General features: G+C 40.0%; 1 protein-coding gene across 4 annotated transcripts in view; it reads right to left on the bottom strand.

Moving 5' to 3' along the window:
- UGGT1 (UDP-glucose glycoprotein glucosyltransferase 1) overlaps positions 1-12,827 on the bottom strand; it is a 115,038-nt gene extending 102,211 nt beyond the window's left edge. For 2 of the 4 annotated variants that reach the window (XM_055316055.1, XM_055316057.1), the window contains exons 1-4: positions 12,159-12,512; positions 11,879-12,069; positions 6,891-7,026; positions 2,534-2,616 (exon numbers count right to left, since the gene is read on the bottom strand). In XM_055316055.1, coding sequence (XP_055172030.1) covers positions 2,534-2,616; positions 6,891-7,012 — 205 coding nt within the window. In that variant the 5' untranslated portion in view covers positions 7,013-7,026; positions 11,879-12,069; positions 12,159-12,512. Of the gene's footprint in view, positions 1-2,533; positions 2,617-6,890; positions 7,027-11,878; positions 12,070-12,158; positions 12,513-12,620 lie in introns of those variants that run through there. The other 2 variants (XM_055316056.1, XM_055316058.1) reach the window with 2 other exon arrangements.
- Positions 12,828-17,643: the final 4,816 nt, after the last annotated feature.

Raw genomic sequence — 17,643 nt, 5'->3', positions numbered from 1 at the left:
ATGATGGCAAAATTTTACCACTATCCTATCTTGAACTATTGGCAAATGCTTAGAATTCCCTAGAGTACACAAAGTAATTGGACTCTTCCTCTCTTCTTTCCTTTTTTCACACTATTCCCTCTACCTGGACTGCAAGTGTCCCACTTACCTGGATGACTAACTTCTACTTAATCTCCACTGGAAGAATTCAGTTATGACATCACTTACTCTGCAAAGTCACTCCCAATCCCTACCCCATGCCTCACTGGACCAAGTACATCTCTTCTTTGGTCCCTTAATATTTCTCTGCTTACCTCTTTCACTTATCACATCATATACTAAATTATTTATTCACTATCCACCCCTCCCCAAATAGTTTTTGAGCCCCAAGAGGGGCTCAAACGTATCTTTGTATCCCCAATGCTAACATGTTTATTACTTAATAACCCAACAAAACTGAGCTGCATAATGAAAAGTACAAAGTATTAAAGGATATTAAGGAAATGATAGTTTGGGGAGAAGCATATTTAAACAATTGAAACAAACTATCAGAGGGGAGAAAAGTTACATGTACCAGTATGAAAAAATCCCCAGGATATATTCTTAAAGTGCAAGGTACAAAACAACGTGCAGTTGACCCCTGAACATAGTTTAGAGGCATCAACTGCCCCACAGTCAAAAGTCCACGTATAACTTTGACTCTCCAAAAACTTAACTACTAACAGCCTACTGTTGACAGGAAGCTATACCAGTAACATAAAAGTCAATTAACACACATTCTATATGTTATATATATAATTTTATACTGTAATCTTACAATAAAGCTAAAGAAAATGTTAAGAAAATCATAAACAAGAGAAAATACATTTAAGTACCATACTGTAGTCACACACCAAAAAAATCCGAGTATAAGTCGACCCATGCAGTTCAAATGCGTTAATTCAAAGGTCAACTATACATAGTAAGCTATCTTTTTTACTCTAAGAAATAATGAAAACTAAGAATACATATGTACGTATTTGTTGTTTAAAAAAACTGAAGGTTGGGCAGCCCCGGTGGCTCAGCAGTTCAACACCGCCTTCAGCCCAGGGCAGGATCCTGGAGACCTGGGATCGAGTCCCACGTCAGGTTCCCTACATGGAGCCTGCTTCTCCCTCTGCCTGTGTCTCTGCCTCTCTCTCTATGTCTCTCATGAACAAATAAATAAAATCTTAAAAAAAAAAAGAAAACACTGAAGGTTAAACAGTTATAAAAAGCAGGGGAGAAACAGGAGGGGGGACAAGTAAAGAACAAGATTTTTCTGTCTAAGCCTTTCATAAGCTTGACTATTAAATCACATATTATGTATCAAAAAAATTTTTAAGGAATATAATTAACATTTTAAAAAGCATATGAAAGGTCTGACAATGCATTAGCATCTTCTAAGCAGAAAAAGACGACAGAAAGAAATACTTAAAATGTTGCCAGAATGTTAATGGTGAACACCTTTGGGTGGTAGAACAATGAATATTTCAAATAAAATATTTAACATACTTTTATGATCACTTCCAAGAAATCATAACCCCCTAACTTTAACCAAGAACCATTATCATTTAAATTGAGCAAATTTCATTTTAAATGTCAGAGTTCAAATTTCATTATAAAACCCATTTCAATAAATTTGCTTATGAAATTGTAAACAAAAAGTAAAACGATTTTTTTGACAATGCAAACAATTCCAATTGACTCTAAATTATGTAACTCAAACTTACAGATGTTTGTTCAAACCTTTAGATACTAATATCACAAAAAAATTCAGATTCGACTTTTAAAACCTGCATTATTTCTAATAAAAATCAAAGTTAAAAACAAATTCAGTTAAATATTAATAGCAGTCACACTGTTTTCATACATCTGCTCTTCAATAAAGCCTGTCAATATAATATTCAAGGTTTTAGCTACCCATATATCCCCATCTTTGATTAGTAATGTTTACACTCTATAAAGCTTATATTGAGGTAGAAAATATGAATGCACATCATAAACTGTAAACAAGTGATACAGTTTACATTGTCATGAATTTGATACCTTGACACTCAAGTTGTGGGTGACTGGCAGGCTTAACGGGAAACATTTTGAATGGCACTAAATTAATGATAATAAACCTAACAGATAACAGATAAGTTGTATAGTTAATTAATAACAAAAGAAAAAGGGAATCAAAACTGATGGTAATTATGTTAATACTAAATGATTTTAAATGAATTTGACTTCTACAAAACATTTATACAGCACTTCTAATAAAAGAACACAAAAGAACAAAGACAAAGTGGGGAAGAAACAGTACTTATAGGAGAAGTTATAAACGGCTTCAGAAGTAAGTATTAGTTTGTATTGGCTCTGCGGGCTACCATCACAGCTCTAGTCATTAAAAATAAAAACGTTTTCCATTAATTGCCATGCCACAAATACTATGAAAGAGACTGTTTTTTCCTTTTTTTTTTTTTTTTGAGACTGTTTTTTCCTAATATTTTCCCAGATACCAAAGTCAAAGAAGCATTTGCTTCAATTTTACCGTGATGATCAGATGATCCAATATTTTGACTGGCTTCTACAAAATTCCAAAATTTCTCTTGACTGTCTTCTGCTAAAAACTCACTGGGAGAAAAAGGAGGAAATATCAGAAATAAAATAACTTAATAAAATCCTCTAATATAAGTTACATTACAAAAGAGAGCAAAAAGAGGTTTTTAAGTTTACAAATGTCCACAGTTTGGCTTTTATAACATATATTATACACCAGCATGTATAATATATATCCTAATGATAAGCAAGTCTTATTAGCGTATTGGCTATTTATAACTAATTAGCTTATTAGTAACTTATTCACTTACTCTATTAATAGCTTAATAGATATTCCTTAAGAAACCTGGATTAATGTAACAAGAAGGGAGTCCCAATATAAATAAAGCTTATGAAACCCTGTTTTGTGATAATGCTGCTGGTAGTAGAAGCAGAATTAAGAACTGATAATTCTGGTACTAGTTCTCATTTATTTTCTGAAAGACTTCACAAAGAACAAAAAAATATGTTTTGCCTAAGATTCTCCCAAGGAAAACATGAACCCTAGAAAAATCTCTAGGAGACTAAAGGCAGCATGTTGTAATCTTTTAACATCCATAAATCCAAATTTTCAAGATTACCAAATTTCAGTTTAATAAAGTTCTTAGAACTTAATACCACTTTCATTTTTTCTTGACTTTACAGATCTAAAATAATGGCCATTCTAAATTTCCTTTCATTGGAGAGTATAAAATCCCTAAAAGAAAACACATGTACTGATTGATTCATGTCAATTGGTTCTCTTCTCTGAGATAGAATACCAATGTAGGCGTGATCTTTCACTTCTTAAAGCAAACTACAGATCTGGATCTCAGCTTACCTAGCCAAAGGAAGACTTTCCCATTACTTGTCAACACTGGGATGTACAACTCTCACTCTACTCCACAGCTAGACACAGAAATATGGGAAAAATAAGAAACATTTCCTGGTAATACACAGCCTCTCTAAATAGGTTTCTGAAAATACCCATTATCATAATGTATTAAATACTTTAGTACCTCCTTGAATGTGGAATTTTTCTAGGCTTTCTAGTAACTAAGAAAAACATACTAGCCTTATAATAGCTTGTGGTCTAAGAAAACAGATACTAAGACAAATAGATTGTAATATGCAAATAAACACTAAATTCATTAATTAAAGCTGCGTCTACAAGATAAGTTTGTGGAAGAGGGGGAAGGGATAATACACTCAAAGGTTGTAATGGTGAGAAGAATTCACTGAAGCTAAGGCCCTCCATGTAAAGGCCATGTACAAATACATATATGCTCTTCATATAATTACAAGAAAACTTGAAACACACATTCTTCTTCATCCCACTGCATAAATAAGTCTTACGACATCTAAGTTTCAAACAGTCTTAAGAAAATTAATTACTAGATCCACTGAATTAATCCAAGAACAGTAAGAACAATACAAGATATTATTAAAAGGAACGCTGCCATCTGTTTATAATATAATTCAGTTTGTTTGCTTTTCTTTTTTTTTTTTTAGCTTCTTATTCCATTGAGTAAAACATCTATAGTTTTTCAGATGAAATTATATGATGTCTAGGATTTGTTTTAAAATATTCCAGTAGGATAAGGGAGGAGGGTGGCAGTGGTGGTGATAGATTACTGGACTTCAGTTGATAATTGCTAAAACTGGGTGACAGGTAGAGGGAGAGCACATTATACGTACCACACTCTCTCCACTTACAAATGTTTTGAAAGATCACAATAAAAAGTTTTCAATTATGGCAAAAGAAAAAAAAACTATAAACCACCTGAATGTCCACCAGATAGCATAAATCTGGTAGCAAACTTGTTTTCTAGATTTCCAAAGTTGTTGGAGATCAGAACTCGTCTTCCTTCCATACAGAACTAGAAAGGGAAGGGAAATGAATATTTAAGGAGGGCATACTATGTAACAGGCACTATGCTTGGCATATTCACCCATGTCCTTAAAGCCTCAAAGCCATTCTGAGTTATAACCATTTTTAGAATAAAACTACAACTCAGAGAGGTTACTGATTTGCTTAAGGGCACAGAGCTAGCAAATGAAAATTCTGGAATGCAAACTCAAATCTATTTGATTTATCTCTATCATGCTGCATTTTTGGGTCATTATAGTATCTAGTGCTCAATAAATGATTATTGGTTTCAATTTTAATACTACTTTACTTATACAATATTTCTGTTAGTCACTATGGCTGTTCAAAACATATTCAGTGTTCTACTTCAATTAAATATGTATCACTTCATGAACAACCAGAAAGCTACAACCGCTTCAATAGGATCATGCCTAATCTAAAAATATACATGGGAATATTTTTAGTCCCTAAGGGCTAGATACAGGGAAGGCAAAATATCTGTGGTAGCCGCATGCCTCAATATGTAGAAAAATATTCTGTCCCATCACCCTCACTCAGATGGACGGTGCTGTGATCCGCCACTGATGTCTGCCATGGACCTGGGAGGGAAGAATGGTGGCCTCAGCTAACTCTGGAGGTAAATATTGAGGATTTCAAATATGCACAACTTATTTCTGAGTTACCTAGATGTCCCATTACCTTGGCAAACTGTCTGCAAATAGCCACAGAAGAAAACTAAAAATAACCAACCAAAATGGCAAATGGCCAGGAAATTATGAAAAGGGGCAATGTTTGTGAGAGGAAAGTTGGTGAAGGAAGTGGTATACACTATTCACTTCACAGAGATCAAAGAAACAAGAAAAAAAAGTGGATTAAGGCTGACAGTTTTAACATACTTTTTCAAAAGTCCCTTAAGTATGTACCATAAGAATCTTCTGAGACAAAAACCAAAAAATTAGTGTGAGAACAACCGAGTGGAACTAAGGAATGTCAAGCAGAGTATTATAAAACATCTGTTACAGTTAACTACACAAAATTATTTAGAAAGTGATAGTAAATCTCAAACACTTAGATTTATACCAGACAAATCATCCAAAATAGGATTGGGGGGAAAAGAGTTCAGTTAAGTCCCAGCTCAGGCAGTTTAGATGTCAAACAACCTTTGGTCACTTAACTTTTATAAACTATCATCTATCTAATAAAGTTCTGATACTGGAACCCATTGATCAGATTGTAACCCTGCTATGAAATAAATGCAGTAGGAATTCTTTCTTTTGGCCATTTTATTGCTGAGAAAAGGGAGGCACAGAGAGCGCTGATCAGCAAAAAGCCCATGAGGCTCCTCAGCAAGCCAAAATCAGGTCCTACAAGTCCTATTTTCCCACTGGCCTTCTTATCAATACCAAATGAAGCTGTTTCCTTAGGAGATGCAGCTGTTCATAACTACAGTCAACATAACAAAAACTCTTCATTCACATTTTTCTAAGGGATTAAGGAGGAAATGTTAGAAGACATAATTCTAAGTTGAAGAGTACAAAGACAGACCAAAATTAAGTAAAGTAATTCAACAGTTCAAATTTCTAGCACTATCAGAATCTGAGATTTACCAACTGCTTGACATTCAATCTACCTAAATTTATACTTTAGGACTATTCTCTACAAGTCCTAGCTATATATTATTTCAGATACAATAAAAATAAGTTTCTCTCTATAAACAAAAAACTGACCAAAAGAGGGGTATCTGGTTAATTATATTATAAACATTAACTAAAAAATACACTTGGAATACAAAATCTCCCAAGAAATCATTGACTATATTGTATTTTATTGATTTGAAGATAACCATCAATTTTAAGACATATTATTGTTTTTATGAAACACTAAAAAGGAAAACACTACCAATTTTAATTTTAAGGTAACATCTTGATTTCATTAAAATGTCTCTTAATTTTGGAGATGTTAAAAAAAATAGAACACGTACATCTTAGATAAAATCCAGCTGTGTCCTCAGCCTCCCCTCTGTGCTCTTGTATCTCGAGGTCTTCTTTCAACTTCTTAGAAAGCACATGCCCTCTCTCCCTCATCTTGCCAAGCTCCCTTCTTTTATTAAACACCTCTTAAAACTTTTTTCAAATAAATTGAAAAATTCCTTTAAGTATAACTCTTCCTTTATTACCACAGATACACGTTTCTGAGAAGATAATGTAACCAATTCAATATATTTGTCCAAAGAAGTCACTAAATATCTCTATGAATTAGTATTATCCTATCCTACCGATATATTCTATATTCTAACAGCCTCTGACTAGCATACAGCACAGTGCACAACGAAAGAGGCGCTGACCAAATGCATGTGATGATGACAATCTTACTGCCTAAAAAAACCTCCTGAATACTCACTAGCAGATCCTACATTATTACTTAAATACATGAAAGAAAAAAAAAAAAGACATCTTCTTACCTGACTTCTAACAACAATGGAGTGGAAAACCATTTTGTCGTAAGAGAAGTTGTAATGGCTTTTGAATCTGCCTTTACTGAGGAAAACAGCCATAGTCCAATGAATACAATCAGAAGTCCCATTTTATTGCAAACCCCTAAAAAGGGGGGAAAAAAAAGGTTTTGCTACAAAGAAATGTTTAAATTTAAATCTTAATACTTAAAGACACAAAATAAACATGAAAATTAAAGAAATGGAAATGCTTCTGAAATTTAACAGCACCTAATATCTCCATGGTTTCAACTTGCTGAGTGACTAATACATAACTAAAAGTGTATAGATCATATACTCTTTCCTACAAAGACTCTATTTAATTTACTGGGGAGTCTATGCTATACACAGGTATAAAAGCCAGGTGGTTGCACACAATCATACTTTACAAAGCATGAGAGTAAATAAAGCTGAGGTAGATTAAAATGTAAATGATGGATATTAAATCGTGTCCTCCCAAAGTCCTAACCCCAGCACATTGAAATATGAACTTATTTGGAAATAGGGTCTTAGCAGAGGTAATCTCATTAAAACGAGGTCATTAGGGTGGGTCCAATATGACTGGTGATACAAAAAAAGGACAATGTGGAGAGAGAGACAGGCATGCAGTGGGAACACCATGTGAAGAGACACAGGGAGAATGCCAGGAAAGACAGGGGCAGCCCCTGGAATACTGCAAACCAGAGATTATCTGGAGCTGGCCGATGCTAGAAGAAGCAAAGACAGACCTTCCCCTACAGACTTCTGAGGGAACATGATCCTGTGACACCTTTATTTAGAATGTCTGGCATCCAAAACTGTCAGACAAGAAACTGTCATTGCTCTAAGCTACACAGTTTGGTCACTGGAGCCTTAGGGAGCTTACAGATGGGCCTTGAATGTAAAAGCAAAGGTACAGAATGAAGAAATGTTAGAACTCAATGGGCCCCTATCTACAAAATAAGGAAGTTGGGGTTGATGGTAAATTGGCATGGCCATTGCCTCCTTAACTCCCAGCAGTAACCTCCTCAAGCATACTGAGGTGTCCAGATCATTTCAGAAAAAGGCCTCCAGGGACAGCTGGGTGGCTCAGCAGTTGAGCACCTGCCTTTGGCTCAGGGCATGATCCTGGAGTCCCGGGATCAAGTCCCACATTGGGCTCCCTGCAGGGAGTCTGCTTCTCCCTCTGCCTCTCTCTGTGGGTCTCTCATGAATAAATAAAATCTTAAAAAAAAAGAAAAAGGCCTCTAGCTTTAGGCTTCTTTGGTCTGATTTTTCATCTCAGAAGTCTGCCTGACAGAACCCTAATCAGACTTCCCCTGGACTAGATAAGTCAGCATCTAAGTTCCACCCACTTAATGGAAACCCAAAGAGGACATAAATATGTGGGAAACACCAAACCAAAGTTGTGCTTCTGCAGGCTAACGTCTGGTAAGGCTCACCCCAGATTCACCCCAATTTCTTGAGATACTGGTTGGAAAAGCTATTGTTTGTAGGACCAGTCAGTATCCTCTTTTTACAAAAAGCATTAACATTTATTTGTGCCAACATCCAGCTTCAGTAACACAAAATATCTCTAAAGAACAAATGGTCAAAAGAAAAATAAATTAAACCAAATAGAAACGTTACTTTTAAGAGTCTTTAGTTCAAGCACTGCCCACTTAATTGATTTAATTAACTGATAATATTAACATCCCATTTATAAACAAGCACAAATATATAAATAATCAACATTTATAAAGCCTAGGGCTAACCAACTAGACCCCTGACACTGAAACCTGTTAGCAGTGATTTCTGGCTAGAGTGGGGGTTGGGGAGGTCTGAGTGGGGAGGGTGGCCCTTTCAGAACATAACAAAACTTACACATTTCCTGCAGAGGGGCAAGCAAAGACCCAAACTTTTACATATAATTTCAGACCACTCAAGAACTCTTAGACACCCTCCTCTACAGGTCCCTGGACTGCAGCCTCAGAAACCTGTTCTGCATGATAGAAAAATTTGGTTAGTGAAAAGAGAGAACCTTTTAAAGTAAGGGACTTGTGATAAATTACTGTGTTTGCTACTTACTAGCAGTTCAACCATAAGCAAGTTCCCTAGTAACTTCCTGTGGCCCTTAGACTCCCAGACTCTGAAATAGGAATATCAGAATCTGCCACACCAGGACACTGTGAGAATGAAAAAGCAACATGAAAATTACTTTGTGTAGTGCCAAGTACTCTACCAAATTAACTGTTCTAGTAAAAGATGTTCTCATAAGAAACCGCCTTCTAAATTATAGAATAAGAATGCATCGTTATCACATGGGCTCAAAAAAGATGTCTTGGAAATACATTTTCTGTGGTTAGGGGGGAAAAAAATCCTCCCCAAAGTCACGAAACTTCTAAACTGGAAAGAGAATACATGAACTATGTTCCAGCAGTACTGTGCTACAGTTCTGTTTACAATTTGTCCCAAAGGGGCCTAGATGTGTAATCCCAAAAGTGATGATTCTGGACTGGAAACTGGACAGCACTGCCAGCAACCCCAGGCAGGCTGCACAGAGTGGTAAGGGAACAGGGAGTGACAAAAGGTCCACTAGGGAACATTAGCATTTCTGAGCAACTGCCTGGGACAAGCACTGGGTCAGGTGCTTTGCAAATACCATAATATCTAGTCCTTCCACACAACTATCCAGGAAACTATTGTCCCTGACCGGTGGCAGCCATGTCCACTTTGTTCACCACAACAAGTAGACCATTGCCTGGCAAACAGTAGATATTCTATAACTATGCTGCATAATGGAACACTCTCATTCCCACTTTAAAAATAAGAAAATGGAAGCTCAGAGAGGCTGAGTAACTTGCCTAATGAAGAGCAATGCTTGGAATCCACAAATGCCTGCCTGTTTTTTACAATTTTATCACGCTATCTCCCGATTCTCTGGTTTTGGAAGGGTAAGAATCCATACTGTGAGGACCCAGACTGAGCAAAGAGCTTTCTTGTGAGAACCAAGGCAAATCCAAGGACTTTCTAGGGGCAGAGTCCTTGGGATACAGGTAGATGAGGAAGGCACAGTTTCAACGTGAAACCAAGCATGCCAGCCCTGAAGCTGGGACCAAAGTGAACTGACCAACCAGCCTGACAGATCTGTATTCAGGCTTGCTTCGGGGACAGAATGTGAGCTCCTCAAGAGCAGGGAGTTTTGTCTGTCAGAGTCACATGCCTAGCATAATGCCTGGAACATAGGAGGTACTCGAAATGAAATAAACGAATACAGACTTCATTCCTTAAAGAAGGAAGGAAAACAAATAGGAGTGTGACACCAAGAAGAAAGATGCTACAAAAAGCCTAGGACTTAAGGATGGTTAAAACGAAAACTCTGTGCACCAAGATTTACCTAGAAATCCCCTTGAACTGTTTAAAAAGAGATAGAGTTCTTGGGGCAAGATATAGCACCCATTAAGATAACCCCCCCTCCAAAAAAAAAAAAAAAAGACGGAAAAAAAAGAGCTTTCGTACCCAAACCCTACATCTTTGAAGCCACAGGTAAAACTACAGGGAAAGACTGTTTTAGAGAAGCATAAGTAAGAACTTCACTGAAGTGACCTTTTGTTTGACAATGCCTTCATTTTATGAGAATCTTATCACTCTGACACTAGTGGTCTTTAAATGTTGCTAATTAATATAAAAAGTGTGAGAAATAATAGCTGTCAGAATTTACAATGTGGCATTGCATGATCACAAGCATAATGCTTGTGGCATGGTGGGTAAATTAAAACATTCTTTAATAAATCCTAGGCCTAAGTGTATTATTTGTAAAATCTAGTCTGTGGGTTATTTTCCTTAATTTAAATTAATGACTATCTCTTGGTTAATGATCTACAGTAAGATAATGGAAATATTGACAAAAATTGTACCGTGGAAAACACTTTTCAGTTTTTGGGAAACAGAAAAGGCATAAAATTTTAAATCACCAACTTCATATTCTATCTAAACTGAAGATAATGCTATCCAACTCAAAAAACCAACTTGCACTCTCCAAGTTCATAGACACCCATCTGAGCTCCAACGTACATAACAGCGAGGTAAAATATTAGGAAGCACCCTTAAGAAATAAATTTACTTCCCAAATAATTAAAATCGATATGCATTTATAACTCTTAGTAAAACCATTTGCTGTGAACCACACAAATCTAACTTTTTTACAAAAGTAGTTACTATACATCTGGTATGAAAATTATCACAGGTAACTGCAGAAAAGATTTAACAGAATTTTCTACATAGTTCAATATCTTCCCCTTAAGTTAACGTGCACTGGGGATCCCTGGGTGGCTCAGCGGTTTGGCGCCTGCCTTTGGCCCAGGGCACGATCCTGGAGACCCGGGATCGAATCCCACGTCGGGCTCCCGGTGCATGGAGCCTGCTTCTCCCTCTGCCTATGTCTCTGCCTCTCTCTCTCTCTCTCTCTCTCTGTGACTATCATAAATAAATAAAAATTTCTTAAAAATTTTAAAAAATTAAAAAAAAAAGTTAACGTGCACTGTAAAGTTGCTTTGCTCCTGTACTGAAGCAATGTTTACTTCCTTTAATAAAAATGAGCTGTCAGGCGCCTGGGTGGTTCAGTGAAACTCGGAATCTGATTCCCACTTAGGTCCTGATCTCAGGGTCCTGACACCAAGCCCCTCACCCCTTGAGGCGCAGCACGGAGTCACTCGAGATTCTCTCTTCCCTTCTCCCTCCGCCCTCACTTATCTCTCTCTCTCTCTCTCTCTCTCTGCAAAAATAAGACCTTTTTTTAGGGAATCCCTGGGTGGCGCAGCAGTTTAGCGCCTGCCTTTGGCGCGATCCTGGAGACCCGGGATCGAGTCCCACGTCGGGCTCCCGGTGCATGGAGCCTGCTTCTCCCTCTGCCTGTGTCTCTGCCTCTCTCTCTCTGTGACTATCATAAATAAATAAAAATTCAAAAAAAATCTTTTTTTAAAAAATAAGTGTCAACTAACTTTGTCAAAAGGAAGCCGAGTGAAAAGGCTACCCAAATTCTGTGGTGTCGTAAAGCAACTATTTTAAGTGTCTTTAAACATCACACTGAAACTCGCTGGCAAGTGCAGGATGAATGTTTCCGACGTAGTGTAGCACAGGAAGGTAGAAGATCTCCGGACTTCAACTGGACAAAATATGCGAGTTCTCGAATCTGGTAAGAAATGCAAAACAATCTAGAGATTTTGGCCAACGAGGAACAGTTCACCTCCATAATTTACTGGCGATGGACCAAGATCTTACTCTTCTGGCAGGCCCCACGAAAAGTGAAACTGGATCGTCCAATTTCTAGCCAACGGATCCTCGTATTTGAATGAAAGCGACGGCCAATAGGCATCCCCCGAATTCATTTCAGAGAAAATATGAATCTATAAAAAGACCCAGTCGTCCACCAATCGGAGTCCTGCGGCTACTCGGGGTCAGGCGTGGTCTACAATCAGGTCGGGGCGCTTCCGCCACCTCCTGCACTCGGGCACGCGGTCTCCAAGGAAGGTTCGGAGCCGCTGCTCTCGCGGTAGCGGTGCCTTCCCTGAAAACCACCGAGGGCAACTCCGGACGCTCGCGAATCCGGGAAGGACCGACACGCGGAAGGAGACACTGAGTCAAGGAAGAAGCGGAAGCTCAAGGTGACCGGGGCACAGGGTCGCCCCGCGTCCCAGACCCTCTCCCCGTCCGCCCGACCTCCCCACGCCGCGCCGGGGGTACCTGTCACCGGCAGCGCAGCCGCGACACACGCGGTGCTCGAGTCCCGCTTCCTGCCCAGGCTGGGGCCCCGCTCAGTCCACGACGATGCCAGCGACGACGCCGGGGCGGGGCGGGGCGGTGACGGCACCCGCAGCCGCTGCGCCAGTGAGCGGCCGACACGCGCCTTCCCCGCGGCTCGGCTCACAAGCCGGTCTCGCAGAGCAAGAGCCCGACTGCCGACCGCCTCTTACTTCCGCTTCCGGCTGGCAAGAGCCGGAGGACTTCCGGCTGCCGAGTCGCGGCCGGGGCAGCCCAGAGCGCCCGTGGTCGCCATCTTTGATCGCGGAGGCCCCGCCTTCCTGTGTGCCGGCCCGGAGCGGCGAAGTGGGGGTGTGGGGAGGGGGGCGGCGGCTCTAAGGTCGGGAGGACCGCCCCGGGCTTGGCTGCTGGGACCGAAAACCGTGCGGGGTGCTGAAGCCGGGTTCGGGTTTCAGCCCCTTTTCGTGCTTGCGCGGGGGCGCGTGACCGTCTACATCCTTAAACCCTGCACAACGGGCGGACAAAATCGCTAACGCTCTGAGCGTCTTGGACTTCATGTTGGCCGAATCTTGGGGACCGCCGCTCCCGGAGATGGATGCGGGGACACGAAGAAACGATCTAACGTACAGTGGCGGCGCGGTTTCTGTGCAAGGACTGCTTTGTCCTTTCTACTTTTTACTTGTTTTGGCAAATCTAAATCCCCGTGCCAGATTGTTTTAGAGTATGTCACACCGGGCAGGTCATACTCCCTCTGGAGTGCATATTTTTAACCAAGTCAAAATGAGCTGAAAACTGAACATTGATGGCACGTCCCCAAGAAGTGTCCGAGTGTGACCGGCCGTCGGCCCTCCGGGTGCACAGCGCGCCCCGCGGACCTCACAGCTGCGCATGCGCTGTGCCACCGCGGCAGCAAGGTGGTGCTTCTAGGCCAGAGGAGTTGGGTCTTCACCTGGTTTCCAGCCTTGTGATGTATAGACGCTACCAAGGTTTGCTTAGTGATGACGTACAACCACGTGATAACTCAGGAGCTCCTAAGAAAGTTGGCTTTCTCTTTTTCCAGACCTTTCTCAGAAAATTCGATGCTGTTTTATTTGAACAAAACCAGATTTTTATTTATTTTTTTTTTAGGTTTTTATTTTGAGATACTTACACAATCAGAAGAAGCTGCAAAGATAGTGAGGTCCCGTCGACCCTTCTTCACCGAGGCTCCCCCAATGATTCTTATCTTAAATAACTTGCAACACAACATCAAAACCAGAAAACTGTGTCTAGTTCTGTCACTTTATCACATGCAGGCTTGTGTAATCACTGTAAATATCAAGATGCAGGACTATTCCCACAGAGCTGTCTGTTGGGTTAAGGAAGAGGGACAAGTAGGAGCATGGAGGACTTCTAGGAGAGTGAAACTATTCTTTTTGTTTTGTTTTTTTGTTTTGTTTTGTTTCCATCATTTGTGGTTTTACATTTTATTTTTATTTATTTATCTTTTTAAAATTTTTATTGGAGTTCAATTTGCCAACATTTAGCATAACACCCAGGGTTCATCCCGTCAAGTGCCCCCCTCAGTGCCCATCACCCAGTCACCCCAACCCCCTGCCCACCTCCACTTCCACTACCCTTGTTCGTTCCCCAGAGTTAGGAGTCTCTCATGTTTTGTCACCCTCACTGATATTTTCACTCATTTTCTCTCCTTCCCCTTTATTCCCCTTCACTAATTTTTATATTCCCCAAGTGAACAAGACCATATAATGTTTGTCCTTTTCTGATTGACTTAAGAGTGAAACTATTCTGTTTCTAGAGAGAATCTTCTAGAAAGAATACAGATAATCATACATGGGTCAAACCCAGAATGTACACCAGGACTGAACCCTACCATAAACTACAGATTTGGGGTGATTAGAATGTGTCAGGGTAGGTTTATGAATTATAACACATGTATCACTGCGGATGTTGATAGTGGAGAAAGTTGTGCTTCTGGGGGGAAGGAGGCTTATTGGAACTCTACTCTCTGCTCTATTTTCCAATGAATCTAAAACTGCTTCAAAAAATAAAGTATAGGGGCACTTTGGTGGCTCAGTCGGTAAAACGACTGCCTTTGGCTCACGTGGTGATCTCAGGGTCCTGGGATCCAGCCCAATGCCAGGCTCCCTGCTTAGCAGGGGAGTCTGCTGCTCCCTCTGCCTCTCCCCCTCCCCCACCTTGTACTTAAGCTTGCTCTCTCTCAAATAAAATCTTATAAAAAAAATAATAAAATAGTGTATTTAGAAGGGGGGAAATCATAAATGTTAAAGATGGAAGAAATATAAGAAATAACCTATTCCTCTCTCCTCATTGTAAATTGAGAAAAAAATGAGACTCCGACTTTAAAAACTAATTGATAGACTTTATTGTTAATACAGTTTTAATTTTACAGAATTGAGCAGGTAGTACATATAGTTTCATATATTCATCATACCCCACCTCCCACATCTGATACAGAATTTGTTTGCCCTATTGTTAACATCTTGCATTAGTGTAGTACATTTGGATTATATCCCTACAATGGAATAGTGGGAATAATTTCCAAACCACATATCTGACAAAACACTTGTATATAAAATATATAAAGGACTCCCAAAACTCAGATCATGGAAATAAGATTGATAAATTGTTATCAATTAAAGTCCATAACTGACATCAGGTTTCATTCAGCATTGTATAGTTTTATGGGTTTTCACAAATGCATAAAAGCATGTATCTACCCTTAAGTTTCATGCAGAATAATTTCACCACTCATATAATTCCTTATTCTTCACCTCTACACTTCTCCCCCCAAACCCAGGCAACCACTGATCTTTTTTCACCATCTGCTATAGACTGAATATTTGCATCCTCCCAAAATTCATATGTTAAATCCTACCACTCAGTGTGGTATTTAAAGGTGGGGCTTTTGGGAGGTGATTAGGTCAGGAGAGTGGACCCTCATGAATGAGTGTAGTGCCCTTATAAGAAGAAACCCTAGAGACCTCCCTTGCCCTTCCATCTTGTGAGGACACAGAAGTTCTTATGTATTATCCACTTTTTCTATTAGACCCCTTAGCTTGTTAAAGTGACTTTAAAGATCCTACTATGATAATTCCAAAATCTCTGCCTCTATACCTATAATTTTTGCTTAAAACCCATATGCAATATACTGGGTGAAAGGAACTGAAGTAAATAGGCCTCAGTGTGAAGTTTTGTGTTTTTCTGGCCAGCTGTTAGGCTGTATTTACTGTTTGCCACAGCTGTACACGTCAGAGACCTCCATTTCCTCTAGTGTCCTTGTTTTTGTTTCCTCTGTAATATTTGAGTTTCCCTAGAAATTGCATGTTTTTTTAAGATTTTATTTATTTATTAGAGACAGAAATAGCAAGAGAGAGCACAAGCAGAGAGGAGAGGGAGGAGTAGGCTCCTGCTGAGCCAGGAGCCTGACGTGGGGCTGGATCCCAGGACCCTGAGATCATGACCTGAGCCAAAGGCAGATGCTTAACCCACCCAGGTGCCCCTAGAAGCTGCTTCTTAAATAGAGCCTGATCATTATAGTTCTGTCAGCTGTAATCCACATTATTATACAGGAGCCCTGTTGATGTGGTGGTAAGGTTGATGGGAGGGCAAGCATTTGTAATCCATCCTATGAGGTCTGTCTTTTTTTTTAAGATTTGTATTTATATATTCATCAGAGACACAGAGAGGCAGAGGCATAGGCAAAGGAAAAAGCAGGCTCCTCACAGTCCAATGTGGGACTGGATCCCCCTGACCAGGATCACACCCTGAGCCAAAGGCAGATGCTCAATCCCTGAGCCACCCAGGCATCCCAATGAGGGCTGTATTTTAGCAGGCCTGTGCCCCAGGGCTGTGGCAACAGAAACACCTGGTGCCATCTGATTTATGATATTGTGATATGAGGCCACATTTTTTTATTTTTTTATTTTTTTAAAGATTTTTTTTATTTATTTATTCATGAAAGACACAGAGTGAGAAAGAGAGAGGCAGAGACACAGGCAGAGGGAGAAGCAGGCTCCATGCACCAGGAGCCTGACGTGGGATTCGATCCCGGGTCTCCAAGATCGCGCCCTGGGCCAAAGGCAGGCACCAAACCACTGCGCCACCCAGGGATCCCCTGAGGGCACATTTTTTAAAGTAAGTTGTTAAACATGTACCATCACTGGATAGGAGGGAAAGTGTCACTCTATGTCCTTTTATATCACTCTTATAGCCTCTAAATTTTAAAACATGTGACACTACCTGTTGAAGAAAAAGTAAATGAACTTATTTTCAAAACATATTTTAAATATGTGGCCAAATAAAGTAGAAGAAAAGGAGAAGAGACAAAAGAATATGCAGATGAAGTTTCAAAAGGCAACACCTAGAACGTGTCCCCACCTGTGAGACAGTAGCAGTGGCTTGACTGGCATGTGGGTAGTGAGGTCCACATGTACCAACAGGTTTTACTTTCTCCCCCCAAATAAGCCCTAATTCCACAGACTGACTAGCCATGGCCTGGATGGGTCTAAAGGTAAAGCCTCATGAGACACACGTAACTCTGGGAAACAAACAAGGGGTAGTGGAAAGGGAGGTGGGCGGGGGCTTGGGGTGACTGGGTGATGGGCACTGGGTGATGGGGTGAGGGGGGGCACATGGCCAGATAAGCTCTGGGTGTTATGCTGTATGTTGGCAAATTGAACTCCAATAAAAAAATAATAAATAAATAAATAAATAAATAAATAAATAAATAAATAAATAAATAAATAAATAAAAATAAAGATAAAGCCTGACCTTTCGGGTAATCATGGCTGTGGGATGAGCAGGCTGCACCATGTCTCAAGACTCAAGAATCAGCCCTGGAGCTCGCCAGCTCTGTAGGATGCATGTCGTGCTCATGCTCCTGAGTGAGCACGCCCTCCAGACACAGAACTGACTCTCTTCATTGCCACTCCCTCCCCACTCCGCTTGGAGAGGCTCCGTTGAACCCTCCTCAAACTGAGTC

Source organism: Nyctereutes procyonoides, unplaced genomic scaffold (genome assembly GCF_905146905.1).
Source record: "Nyctereutes procyonoides isolate TBG_1078 unplaced genomic scaffold, NYPRO_anot_genome, whole genome shotgun sequence".
In the NCBI taxonomy this organism is placed as follows: domain Eukaryota; kingdom Metazoa; phylum Chordata; class Mammalia; order Carnivora; family Canidae; genus Nyctereutes; species Nyctereutes procyonoides.
The sequence above is the reverse complement of the archived record's forward strand: the minus strand, read 5'-3'. Positions and strand labels throughout refer to the sequence as shown.